Source organism: Chaetodon auriga, chromosome 6 (genome assembly GCF_051107435.1).
Source record: "Chaetodon auriga isolate fChaAug3 chromosome 6, fChaAug3.hap1, whole genome shotgun sequence".
In the NCBI taxonomy this organism is placed as follows: Eukaryota; Metazoa; Chordata; class Actinopteri; order Chaetodontiformes; family Chaetodontidae; genus Chaetodon; species Chaetodon auriga.
The window spans coordinates 17,991,812-18,006,161 of record NC_135079.1 but is presented as its reverse complement, the minus strand read 5'-3'; the positions used below and the strand labels follow the sequence as shown (position 1 = coordinate 18,006,161).

General features: G+C 41.9%; 1 protein-coding gene across 7 annotated transcripts in view; it reads right to left on the bottom strand.

Moving 5' to 3' along the window:
* The window catches only part of brsk2a (BR serine/threonine kinase 2a), a 164,373-nt gene that overhangs the window by 38,951 nt on the left and 111,072 nt on the right, over positions 1–14,350 (bottom strand). For all 7 annotated transcript variants that reach the window (XM_076732138.1, XM_076732137.1, XM_076732134.1 and 4 more), the window contains exons 3-4: positions 11,333–11,418; positions 7,824–7,964 (exon numbers count right to left, since the gene is read on the bottom strand). In XM_076732138.1, coding sequence (XP_076588253.1) covers positions 7,824–7,964; positions 11,333–11,418 — 227 coding nt within the window. The remainder of the gene's footprint in view (positions 1–7,823; positions 7,965–11,332; positions 11,419–14,350) is intronic.

The following is a 14,350-nucleotide window of genomic DNA, read 5'->3' as shown; positions in this document are numbered from 1 at the left end:
GAAAAAGCAAGGCCAGGTGCAAGCAGCTGTGGAAGAAGCACTCTATATGTAGTTTATCAGTAAGTAGAGTAAAAGTAAAGTCATGCTTTCATTTTCAAGTAAAGGCATAAAAGTATTAGCATCAAACTTTACTTAAAGTGCTGATCATGCAGCTGACCCATTTCAGGATAACATATATCAGTGGCTTCTATTTATTGATGCATTAATGAGTACAGCATGTTAGTGTTGTAGCTGGGAAATACAGAGGTATTTTAACCTACAATAATACAGTGTTACGTGCCACAACAATTATAGTAATGCCATCTAATAGACTCACAATGTTACGTAAAGTATCACAAAGCGACATAAAAACAAGCAATGGTCACTAAACAAGTGTGAACTATCATCATCCATTGGTGGAGCTCTGAATATTATCTGACTGCGTTACGTCAGTTGATAACAACACACAAGTGTTCAGCAGAGCCTTTCTTTCATTGTGAATTGCCTCTTATTGCCTCTTTACACTGCTTCCCTATACATTTCAGTAGTCTCCTCTCATATCATTTACATTTAAACTGGATTAAAATGGTCAGGAAGGCACGCAAGATTTGCCTCTCCAGTGATTGGTTACAAGAGCATTCCTTGTGCCATCTGCAGCATTTCTATCTATTCCTCTGGGGTTTTAAGCAACACTGGGGTAGTAATGCATTGTTGCATGCCATGCAGTGACTACAAAGTGGGATTACAGTGATGGCTAGATCTGTAATAAACAAACTATTTGCTTTGTTGTGCCAAATCTGTGTGTGCAGCCCAGCATTTGCTCTTAATCCAGAGGAGTTTGACTGGGGAAGATAGGATGAGCAGCAGACCTTGGAGGCAGAATAAACACACATGCTGTCAGAAAAGCATTGGAGTGAAGGAGTGGCACTGATATTAAAAATCCATAGCAACTCCAGGCATCTAATACAGCCATAATGGTGCAGAATTTATCTTAAAGAGTCCACTGTGCAGGTTTGAAATTAGAATGATAAATGCTCTTTATTATTACCTGTCTGATTATCTTTTTCACCTTTATTCTCCACATAATCTTTATGATCTTAACAATCTGCCCTTTTATTCTCTTTGCTGCCACTTCCACTCACCTTTCATTTATCCTTTTCTTAACTTCCCTCATTCAACCAGCCTCCCCACCTGCCTACTCTTCCCCTTACAACCAAAAGCCCATTCCCCACAAATCAAGCATCATAAACCAACCTTCTACTTTTGTTCTCTCTTTTCCTGCTCCAGTTTCCATACCAATTTTACCCATCCCTATTCCATTTCTCCAATCCACCGCCTCTCAACATTCCCTCCCCTCACCCAGTTACACCTCAGTGCTCTAACTGCCTCTGCAGGAGAAGGAAATATCAGAAAATTTTAAAAGATAAGGAGAGAGAGGGAGAAAAAAAAAAGATTTCCATTCCGTGTTGTTAGCGGCTATCAGCTGTAATGATGATAGGCTATAAGTACAGGCTTTCTGCAGGGTGGCAGACCAACTGTCATCAGGGGAAACACTGCTAAGAACGTCAACAAACAAAGCCACAACAGCCAAAAAAGCAAGGGCAGCTATTTATAGAGGGATGGACGTAAAGAGAGTGGAGATTGAAAATAGGCTAACGTGACCGCATGCTGTAGAAACACTGCAATAGATGATAAAAAGATGACAGGAAAAATGACAGAAAGAGGGGTCAGGTTTCCAGAAAAAAAAAAAAAAAAGAAAAAAAAAAAAAAAGAAAATTAATTTGCATTTCCTCCACTAACTTCACTCTAATATTAGGAGTTGGGGGTATCGAGGTAAAACAGCTGGCGATTCTTTTCCGGTCTGGTGCCATTAAACCAATGCAGAAGAACAGGGTGGAACAGGGTGCCATGATTGAAAGACGCCTCCTCATTGGTCCACACATACCCGGTGTTGTACTTGTAGGGAAGTGCGAAATCATAACATTCATCACTGTGCAAACATACAATCACATAGCCATGGTGTAAAATCTGAGCAATTCTGCCTTCCCTAAAGGAGAGGTAAATGTTGCTCAAATAAAAAGACCTGTGGCTCGCTTTATTTCCCTCTGTGGAGCTATAAGCAAGTGATGGCAGAGACAGATGCATGTGGCTGTCTAAGCCCCTGAAAGAGAGGAATAAAGCAGCTAATGACAGAGGGAGTGTGGGAGACACAGAGTGAGAGAAACAAAAAGAGGTGGATACCCATGATGTGCATGATTACGCCACTGTGTGGGTTTAATGTGACTTCTGGACCAGGTGTTTGTTTGCGCACATGTAGGTGGCAGTAATAATGTGCACACCAGTGCCAGAGTAAGAGGATGTGTGATTGTGTGTGTGTGAGCATGCATGATGAAGCTCTGGGCGTTCTCATCCACGGTGCGATCTCTGCCTTACATGGTGGGATGCTTAGAGTCACTTTATGTGATAGATAGTGTTTATCTCTCACGCACACACCGTCAGTTTTTGTCTAACATGCAGACAAAAGGTTGTTAACTGGGTTACAATGGGAAAGACTAGAGTCATTACTATACAAACAGATGAGGGGCGAGGAAGGGGAGTGTGTTGCGGTCAGGGTGAGATTGCGCTTCTTTTCTGTGGATGAGGCACATGGAGATATCTGCATGTGCAGCATATGACAGAGCAGTGTGATGGGAGTGGGCGGACAAAATGACTGTGGAGTGATACAGGGGTGTGTTTGGCACCAGCCATGGATCACTTGACCTCCTATCCTGGCTACAGTCTCACTGCGGCCTCAGAAACACTGAAAAAAAAAAAAAATCTTATTTGCTCGCATGAGAACAGGAACATTTTATCACAGGAAATCAGAGCTCGCAGTGCTTTCCGGTGGTTTAAGTGTAGGTGTAGACAAATGCCATTCAAATGACTCTCTTATTTTTCTTTCTTGTGTGTAAACTTGACCTCTCAGCATCTGTTAATCTGGTTCAAATGCTGGGTAACAAGCACACAAGCAGCTCATCAAGGAAAATGCACTTTACTCCTCTCAATCAATCTGTGTCTCTGCTGGGTGTTTGCAGTTATGGCAGACTGCCACATCGACTTCTCTGGAGAGTGTGTACCGTGCAGCAGATGTGTACTTTGTTGAATGTCAAAACTGACAGGATGCAGCCGAAGCTGTTGTTGGGATTCCTTCTCAGGTAAATGTGGAAGTGAATTATCTGCAATATCATAGAACATCTTTGAGGCATCTACTCTGTTACTGTGACCTTGAGCAACAAACTGGATCCAGAGCAGCAGCAGGAGAACTGACCCCGACCTTTGACATCCCTGCTGAGGGACTGAGAGACACATTTTCACAAGAATCAATAAAATCTCATTATATGAGCTCTTGTTTCTATTCTAACTAGTCTGTCTGAGGATCTCTGAGTCATACAGTTGCAGATCTCACATTGGCAGACTTAACAAATATCTAAACACCAGACATATCTGAGTGAGGAGTAGAGAGAGGAGTAGTTTGACAGCGGATCCGCATTAACATACAATGAAGGTTTTCTCTCACTGCCTCAGCATTCATTATAAATATCTTTCACTGACGATTCTTTTCCCATGTCTGTTTTTATCCCACCCTCGCCTATCTTTGCCTCATCTCCCTCGTCAGCTCTCCCCGTGCTCTTCACTTTGTCCCTTTCTCTTCCTCCACAAAAAAAAAAGAGCACTGTCTAAATCAGAGCACGATCTGAATCAGGCGGAGGAAAACACTGAGTCATAAAACAGCCCTCTACGTTCTTTCATTCACATCCAGACTTTACATCCATCTGGCTCAAGAGAGATATTTGGGGATAGGACGTGGGCGGAGGGCGGAAGCATGAGGCGAAGAGAAGAAGCGAAAACGGGAGGTGTGCAGAAAAAGGCGGGTTGAGGAGAATGTGTTTACCCCCCCCCCCCCCCCCCGCACGGTGAATCACAGAGAAAAGCGAGCACTTCTAATGGTCTGTGTAGGTCCCCGGCGCAGACAAGCAGAAATGGAAGAAATGATTGCAGAAATGCTTTTTTATTGAGGGGATGCTGGGATCTCATTAGTGGGAATGGAGGGGAGGTGAGAAAGGCTGCGTCTGTCTGTCTGTTTGGCCCTAATTGAGGTTGGGAGGGTGGCGAGCGGGTGCAGCAACACCAAATAATCCTCCTCATGATAAATTTACAAGGCATCATTTTCTAAGAGTGTTAGCGAGGGGATTTGAGGAGCTATGACAGAGAGACAGCTGCGAAAGCGAAACAGGAAGGGAGAGATAAATCTGCGAGTGGATCTTACTATTAAAGAGCTGTGATAATCTATGTATGTGTATGCACTTAATGTCAGTCCCAGGTGCTTTCTCCTAATTGGCCTAATCTGTGCTCCTCGCAGTCAGTTATTTACACAGACAGATAAAAGACTTCTAACTTTCATTCCCTTAGGTAGGACAGTTTTGTTTTATTTCCAGTGGTTATCGTCTGTTATTCTTATCTCTCTCTGAGAATTCACGATGGAATCCATCCACCACCTGTTTGATGGTTCAGACAATAAAATTACCTCAAGTGCATCATCCCGAGATGATCGGTAAAATGCAAAGTCATTGTGACACAAGGATGTAGTAGCTGGTACAACAGCTCCCGCAATGGCTTAATTATTAAATAGCAGCAGCCAAAATGCAATTGCCTTTTCTATGAAGCAAACAGTACAAAAATACAAAGCATATCAAATGATGGAACGTCAAGCCAGCCTAAACATTCCATGACAAATCAGTTTAATTCCCTCCTTTTAATTGCCCGCTCAACATTATGCAAATCTATCTGCCAGGCATCTAGCATTCGACACCAGGTTCTTATTATACCAGAACTGTTTTCACCCGCTTCCTCATCAGCAGGAAGCTATTCAGGGAAACTTTCAACGATAGGCCTACTAGACTGTGCACGGAGCAGCAGAATAGCCTCTCTCTCTCCAGACACAATAGCCTTGGCACAAAAGTTATGATGGAGTCCCATAAATTATCATCACGAGTCGACTGGCTGGCTAGCGGGCGTCGTGTCGCAGCCATGGCCGAGCCAGGGTTTTATGGTGATATCTTAATGTTTGGGCCCCTGCCTGTGAATATTCTAGCAGTGTGAGCAGCAAGGAGGCAAACTGGTAATATGCAGCATAATGACCATGTTTTAATTGTTAGTGGCTTCAAAATTCTTCTAAATAATGCAGCTGAAGTAAGGCCCTTGATCTGGTCTTTACTCTGCGCTTTCTCTGCCAGAAAAGCTTGTTGCAGATAATTTATACATTTTATACGCGCTCTAAATAAACCAGTTTGGCTTGGTGTACATTAAGGAACAGCATATAACTGTTCCTCCAGCAGGCGAGTGAAGAAAAGGGGCAGAAACTTTACAGCAATACAAGACCTGGAATTATTAGAGGAAATACTAATAACACAAAAACGCAGTACTATTACCTCTCTACATTACTTTTGAATGGTTTGGCACCAACCATCCCATCTCTTTACTGTACAGTTATTGTCTGTGTCATTTCAAATGCTTTCTTATTTCTATGTACTCTCCATACTCTAGTTTTACCGAGTACCTTGGTCTACTGTACTGCATGATCAGGCCATCCCTTGTACATGGCACTAGCTTCTCTTGTGACTGATTAGTTGAATCCAGCTATATTTTTTGTTCCTATTCCACCTTTCACATTTTTACCCCTCTTTCTGTGAAGCCTCTGGAGATTCACTTGTGACCACGGTAAAAATAAATACACTTGAACTCATTCTACTCTATGGTCCTCGTGCTCTGCCATGCAGGTGCATGAGGACAAAATACAGAGCAAAGGCATGCTCTCTCTGGAGAGGGGGAAAAAAAAAAAAAGTTCTCTGTTTTAGGACCATAAATGGATGTGTACACTACACAAGTTACACTACACATGCATACAAACACGAACCACACACACAAGTGAGCGCTCTAAATCAGTCCCTGCTGACATGTTTGACTCCTGAAGTATATATGATTGCCTCTACTCTATGAGCTGGTAAACAGTTAAATTACTCCCTGAAGCCATCCACAATGTTTCACATTCGTGACAACCTGGAAGCAAATTTCAAAAACTACATGGACTCAGCACTGAGCGTCGTAAAGCACATGTTCTGTGTACTAACAGGAACGTCATTCCGCTCAGCTGTAAAAGGCTTTTCCCACTCTATCTGGAAAAGAAGTGGACCACCTGCATTTCAGTTTGCCCCAAACCATCATTATAATAAACCATTTTCAAGTTTCATGAGAAGCAACTCAGTAGCTCTTTATGAGGAATATAGCTCATTCTCTATAGAGAGTCACTTATATTCACTGATTTCATGCGATGAGTGTCTGTGTATTTGACTCTTTCTACTTGACGTGTCAGCCACGCTCAGCCATTTAAGATGGATGTTAAAAGGGAAACTAAGAAAGAGGAAAAACAAACACTTTCAGAACAGGCAATATCAAGTTTTCTCAGTTCTATAATCTTCATATTGAATCACTGGTTTGAAAACTAAGCAGCACTCCAAAACCATGAATAAACTGATTGAAATTTAGATTGTGATTCACTTCAAGAAGAATCTGTGTCTTTTTTGAATTCATTATTTGGGAATTCATTATTTGTTCAACGTTGTATGAAAACCGAATTGATTTTGTTACACTTCCTGGGTATGGCTGTTTATTGGTTGTTTTGTCTTTTTAAATGTATGTGATGGTTTTATGTAGATTGTGAATGTGGCTTTTATGGCTTTAACCTCAAATAAATCCAGTATATGTATGATGTATATGAAACCTGTGGCGTCCACTGTTGTCTAAAACTGCACGGTGAATGAGTCTGAGCGTAAATAGGGTTTAATCCTGGAAAAGATGAGATTCCTGGCAATATATGCAAGAATCCATCTGATATCTCAGACCAAGTGAGTGAGAGCTTTGCTTTGTAACTTTGAGTGATCATTAACTTTATTACCATATCTAACATTGTTTGGCTGTTATAGAAGGTTCACACCAGCAGCCTCTGAGCGTTAACACAATATGAAATCTGTCTAAGTTTAATAGAATCACTTTGAAAACACCAAATGATTTGCTTTAATGAATTTCGCTTGTATTAAATGTCACTGTTCTCAGGTGACAGATCACAGGCGTCGACATTCATGTTCCTCACAGTTCAAACTGCATGCAAAGTTTATATGTTCACTCGAATGTTGATTAACATAAATGGCTTCATTATTATTGATACAATCAAAAAATATACAAAACCAGTCAGCTTGAGAACCCATAGATTGGTGCATATTTCTCCTAGTTGCATTTATTGTTGCTTGAAATATGCACTTTGACTGCAGCTGAAGTTATACCTTAAAAACGAGAGCAGTTGTCTGGATCCCTGGGATAATGTGCTTCAGTTTCCAGGATAGAAAAAGTCTCATTATCAGGTAAAATATGAATCCCCAGTGTAAAGTGCAAATATGCCCCAGACCTTCTGTGTACTGCGCTGTGAGATATAAATGTAAATGGAAACAGGATTCCATTTCATATATTGGGTATATTTTTATATGCATGTAGACAGATCACCTCCCATACTATTGTAATGTATTCAATTGAATTACATGAATGTATTTGCTTTTTATACTTCACATGTTATCAGCATTTGGTGAAACCTTGATTCATGTCAAAATTCTATTTGTTTTCCAAACATCATCAAACAAAGAATAGAGTCAATGAACGGTATCAGTGATAGGTGGGATTGCTTCATTCAGGGTTTTCAGCATGTACATTACGAGCAGAGAGAACAGGTCTTTTAGCATGTGGACCTTTTCACTTACCATATGGAATGACTGTGGCAAAAATCCAGAGCAGACATGATCTGTCTGAAGAATTTCCTGGCCTCTTTAGGTGTTAACCTGCCTTTCTTCACCAAGTAGTCAAACAGCTCTCCACCAGACACATGTTCTAGCACAAGGTACCTGAGAGGAAGAGGGAGAGAGAGGGAAATCAGTCCAAGAAACGAAGGTAGAGCGAGGAGAGGAGCAGCAGCTCTCATACAGAAATAGAAAAGAAGGATTTCACTTGTAGGGATGGGAACAAATACCAGTGTTCTCCACAGAGCCAAAAAAAAAAGGCCCTGAAGAAACAGAGGAAGCTCCTGACCTCTGTAGGAACTGAACAGCAATTAAACACAGACAAACGGCCAGAATTAATAATCTGATCTCCCCAAAATCTTATTATATTATTGCTTATTTATTTTTGTCATCTGTAACATGTTCCCACAGTCAAAGTGTGAAACATGCCAACAGTGTATTACAACACATGTGAAGGGTTATGATATACAATACACTCTGATCTCCGATGCCTCCCATTGGAGGGATGACATAGCTGTAAGGGATTAGGAGTTTGTGAGCACTGCTAAGGTACAGACACTGTAAGCTTAATCAAACGAAAGAGACAGAAGAGAAGGAGGGAGAGAGGTCGAGGAGAATCAGCTACAACTTCTTGCTATACTCTTTTTTTTCAGTGGTGTAAAGTGCATAAACACAGGACTGAGGCATAAAGACATAAGGTGAGACAGTAAGAGAAGAGCCAGACAACCCTCAACAAAACCCTAAAATAGAATAAACAATACAAATAATGGTACAAAATCATCATAGTGATAACATCATCATCATCATTATCATCATCATCAACAGCAACAACAACAAACGAAAACAAGTAAATATTTTGTAATAATGCCAGCCAGTTACTGCTGCTAAAGTTTGGTTGTTCGAGGCGTGTGTGTGTGTATGTGTGTATGAGTGCATCTAAAACAAACAAACAAAGCAACAACAAAAGAAAACATTTAGAGGCAAGAAGGAAGGTTAAAGAATAACAGTCTTATCGATTAAGAAAGGGGAATCAGAGGGGAGTAACAAACCAAACCAAACAAACAAAAGATGTCTTCTTCTTCTTCTTCTACCTTCCCTAAACATGCACATACGCACGCTCTTCCCTGACATCACATTTGTTACGGCCGCTCATCAGGTGGCCTTCAGTCGTGTGTCGCTGGGCTCGTAGGGGAGACAGTCTGTTCTGCGGCTCTGAGCTGACAGGGAGGAGATGAATCTCCGCTGACCCAGACCTAAAGCTGCAGCTGTGGGCTGCAAGCCAGTGGTACTCTGCCCCTGCTCCGGACTGACCTGCTCATATATCCTGTGTTGAAACTCCCTCCATCTTCACTCGGACAAATTGAAACCCAGACAGGCGGTGAAATACTCTCTGTCTTCTCTCTCTGCCTGCTGTGGATGTGTGCGTCCACATGCTGCTCTTCAGTTTTATCAATTATAGTATAGAGTTGCAAATTAAGCTCAGCCACTGAGCATATGCTCATGAAACAACTCTTAACCCTTAATGGCAAACAAGATGGCAAAACCTCACCAGTTTTGGGATGTATAACCAGACAAAGCACAAGCAGGTAGGTTAACACACATTAAGACATTTACAAAAACAAAGACATTTGATTTGAATTGCATTCAGAATTAACACAGTTTCCAATATAACATGACCAAGATGTGAACGCTATTCCACGTACAGTTTGCTCTGTTATTTAGAATAATGAGCATTTTAAAGGGGCACTGCCCCCTAGCTCATTTCCCTTTGGTAGCATCATTCTTTAACTGTTGAATAATATTTTCTGTTTTTTTTTCTGTTTCTTTCTATAACTAGTTATGTCACCAGAACTAAGTGGGCTTTTACCAGGCTGGGAAGGTCTAAAAAAGAGATGCTAGCAAGTTGCATTACGGGAATTGTAGTATTCAGAGCCTGACCCATGATCAGGTCAGGGCATCTCAGGATAGCACAGATTTTGACTAATCCTTTTTCCCACAAGTACCCCGACTTAATGGAAGTGCAATACTAAATCACTGGAGTGCCACGTAACATGACCTGCTATACACTCTGTTCTTACAGTCCTTGTAAGATTATAGTATTTACCATAATAAGAAACATCAATACATTTTCAGTAATGCAACGATGCAGTGAATGTGGGCCTCATTGTTGCCAAATAGTGGCTCACCCAATAAGAAAAGGTCTTTAAAAGAACTTCGTCTGACACGTGTTACAATTAATCTTTGTTACCTGTTTAACACTGCAGCAAAAATCTGAAATAAAACAGCTCATAGCAGCACTATTACATCAAGTGTACTCGTGTGTATTATGGACTCTCAGACTGCTGAGCTTTTTTTCAGCGACCATTTTTCATTCTCAGAAACGTAATTTATATCAAATCATGATGTGACCATTCATTCATTTTAAGAAATGAAATATCCATAAATAAAACATTGGTGCGCTGTGTATCAAACTCCTTCCACCCCTCCCTCACCTGATGTACACACACACTAGTTCAAACAGCTTGTAGTAGGATCTGTGCCAGCAGCATAATAAAACTTAAAAGCTCTGGGACCGCTGGCTCAAAACGCGCTGCATGTCTATCAATTATCAGCTTTCAAATGGAGATAACTGAGTAAGAACCTAAACAATATTCAATTTGAAATTACATTGCTGATGTGAAGCGTGGCGTGTGCATGAGTCACTGGTGATACAAATGTAAAGCAATTTGTCTTCTGTGATGCTACTAGTGACCAACTGTCAAACGTGATGAAGCAACCGGCATGAAATGTGATTTTAATAATCCAATTATAGGATGAATCACAATATTTTGCTATTCCTATCATCTTAACGGATGACATGTACAGTACTGCATGTCCAAGCTCATTTGGCCTGTAAGCTGAAGATGAGAACTAATTGAATTTGTTTGACAAACAGTCCTCTGCAGATCAGGAAGGCTACTACAAACCGCTGATGGGCTTGTCACTCACTGCTGTTAAAGTTAGCTAATAGATTTAAGCGTGCGCCCGCACGTGCGTGTGTATGTGCAGCCCCTGCAGCAGACTAATGCGGCTGCCACTCTCCACAGCTAATGTTTCTTAATGCAATGGTGTTTCCTCTGATAAGCGTGTCATGGTGTTTACATTACGGAGACTTCCTCTCCCTATTAGCAGTCCCCAAGCGTGCGCAACCAAATTAAATGCTTCATGCCAATACTAATGGAGCATCCGCCCCTCCAAGGCTATCATTGTTGCCCTCCAATCATAATACACCACTCAAAACTGTTCTGCTGGCCAACAAAATGATCTGTGGGATTTCCAAGACTGCTCTCGCATCCAAAAGAGCATTTGATGGTAATGATATTTGTGAGCCACAAAAGTTCTTATACAAACATACAATCATTTGTTGTGTGCAGTATTATTTAGTGTATTTTACATAAATCAAACCTGCTAGACAATTCGCTGGTGATACTTACAAGTATTTTTTATTTTCGTAGACATCATGTAGCTTTAAAACATGCGGGTGTTCTATGAGCTTCAGAATAGCTATTTCTCGCTCCACCTGTATGAGAGAGAGATTGATAGAGAAAGAGGGATTGAAAGGGAAGGAGGGAGGAAGGGAAAGAAAAAAACGAGATTTGATTAGTGAAACATAAACACAGTCAAGTTCTTTAAAGCACTCTTGGACCAACTGTCCTAATCTGCCCTGTTACACTGCAACGTTCCTCCCCCTGCTGCCAAAACTGAAGAACCAGGGAGACAAACCAACTGACCCCGAAACAGCCTGTGATGAGTTCTTGCCAATCGTTTTTCTGAGGTTACCTGTGGAGGTCACTGTTCGAGAGACAAATCTGAGAGGCAGCAATCTGTAATAACACTTGACACAACCAACATAAGGGCTTAAGAGGAATAAGTGAACCAATGAAAGGAGCTGACTGGCACTTTCTACTGGCAGGAAAGACTGGAGATAAGCTTCGACCACACTCCGGTTGGCATCCGGGCCAGCGAGCACTGCTATCTCTCGTGGAAAATACGGTTTGCTTCAAAAACTGAAGGAAAACAGGTTGCTTTTGTCTTATCTTACAAAAATTGTGTCCTCCTCCTCCTCCTTGCAAAACAAGCCTTGCTGCATACATTGCAATCACATTTCATAATCCAGCAGTTTGCTTGAGGTAAACATAAATCAGCTTGGCTAGATAAGAAACATGAAGTACAATAAGCTGTCAGAGTCAGACATCCCACGTTTGAACATTTCTGTCCACTAAGAGTACAGCCAGTGGATGACTTGGGGTCAAAATGTCCACTCAGGTACATCAACATCTCCCGGAGGAGGCTTCTTCTTCCTGCAGTCAGTCTGAGACAGTGGCACAACATATAAACACAACACTGTGCCCTGAACAAGCAGACGGCTGAGTCCACACAAGTTTCTGAGTTCTTCTTTCTTTTTTTGCTTACGGAGCTGCTGAGAGACATATACAGAGCACCGCAAGACCAGTAAGAGCTGAATTTCACCAAAATCGAGCAGATCAGTTTGGATTTGTGTCAGCATCTCCGAAGGTTGTAGTCAGCATGTACAGCTGCCACTGGAAATCAGCATGGAGCCCACTTCGAAAGAAGCCGCTGCTAATCTTCAGCCCCCTGTGCTCCCGTGCTCCCCTGCGTGTTGCGGTTATCTGCTCATCCTTCTCCTCCACCCTTCTTGTCCATCCTCTCCTCCACCCTCTGCGTCTAGCTCTGACTGACAATGACGGAGATGAAAGGACAGTGTGTGTTAAGGGCTCCTCTGCCTCATTTCAATCTCATCAAAGTCAATTTCACTTTGTCACTTGCCTGTGACAGCCTTCACGCTGCTTTAATGTCACACTCACTCTCTTCGTTTTATGAACGCTCAAGTGGAGTAAAGTCAAAACTCTAATCTGCCATCTAACTATGTTTTTGTTAAACTCCTACAAAGCTGCTCGCTTGACTAGGCGTAAAATCAGTTTCCTCCCCCTTAATTATGCTCTCACATTGTTTTTCATTTCAGAACAGCTTCTATTAGTGATTACTGTCAGCTCAGGTAGGTATTGTACACTATCTTGACACACTTTTGATGATTATTTTCTGCCCAAACAGCAGCGTCCCCATCTCCACTCCTTATCAAGAGCAACATGTCACAAAGTGGATGATAAAAACCTGCTGAAGTAGCTCACATTTAGCTACTGAGGAGAAGAAAATGCAATGCAGTGCAACTGGTGTTGGAGCTGCAGCCAAGAGAGAGTCATGGGAGACTATAAAGCTAATAAAGTTAGGCACCGAGCTTGTCTAAAAAGGGTAAAGTGGTAAATACGTAATTAGCATTAGCATGGCATATCAGTGGGAGTAACAGCAAGGCTAATCAGGGCTAATCCAGAGACTAATGAGCGCTATCAGCAGCACTACACCGTGCCACTCTCTCACCTGAGGCTAAGGTGTGTTGTTAAGAATGAGCACATGGAGACTGGCTAGCTAGCTAGCTGGCAGCGGGGCTCCCTGCAGAGAGACTAATGCTACCCAGGACTCAGGGAGAGATGAGCTGTCGAAATGCTACAGAGCCAGCAGCTGGCTTCCTAAGCTTCCTTTAAGCGCCTCCTTTTAGTTAATTGAAATAAGAGAAATGAGGCTTAATGCGAAGACTTAACTGTATAACTGCCTGCTTATTGCAAGATTAGCTGTTGATTAACACACTCATGTAAATCTGTGGAGCAACCCTGGCTCTTTCCAGCATCATGCAATGCAACAGTTTCATTTAATATCCTACAATGATGAGTCAAAAGAAATAATCTGACAATACATTTAATATACACCTCACTTGCTTCCATCTGCAAAAATGAGTTTGGCCTATGTGTTCTTTTGGTGCATGGATTAGCACTAATACATGCATAAAACAAGCACATTTCTACACACACAGTGACCAACTGTCGGCTCACTCCTTATCAAAGCCTCAAACACACACATGCAACACCTCCATAACTTCATGTTAATATAAATGCCAGGTGGCCCTCCTCTCTCTTGGCCTGGCTCCTGTACGTGGCTGCGCACTCTCTCATTAAATTTCACATCTGTGAGTGTGGACAGTTCCCTCCATATCTCCGTGCCGCTTCATTAAGCCTTTATTAGAAGGCGCTTGGACACCGCTCATCGAGACACACACACAAGCACACAAGCACATGGACAGATGGACAGGTGGTCAGATGAACACACACCTTCTCTTTTCATCTTTCTCGTTTCTTGCGTTCCACAGTTCAGCACAGAGCCAATTTGCTCAGTTTTTCAAAAACCAAACAGGGTAACAAGAGGAATAGGTAGGGGAAAAAAACAACTCATCAGAAACCAGAGGTCGAACGAGTGCGCAAGACTGACACTAATCCAAATTGGCTATTTGACTGGGAGATAATTTGACTTGTAAAGCACGGTGGTTATCATCGTGGAGTGGACATCATTAGCAGAAGACGTCAGAGCAGGAGTCTGTTGGT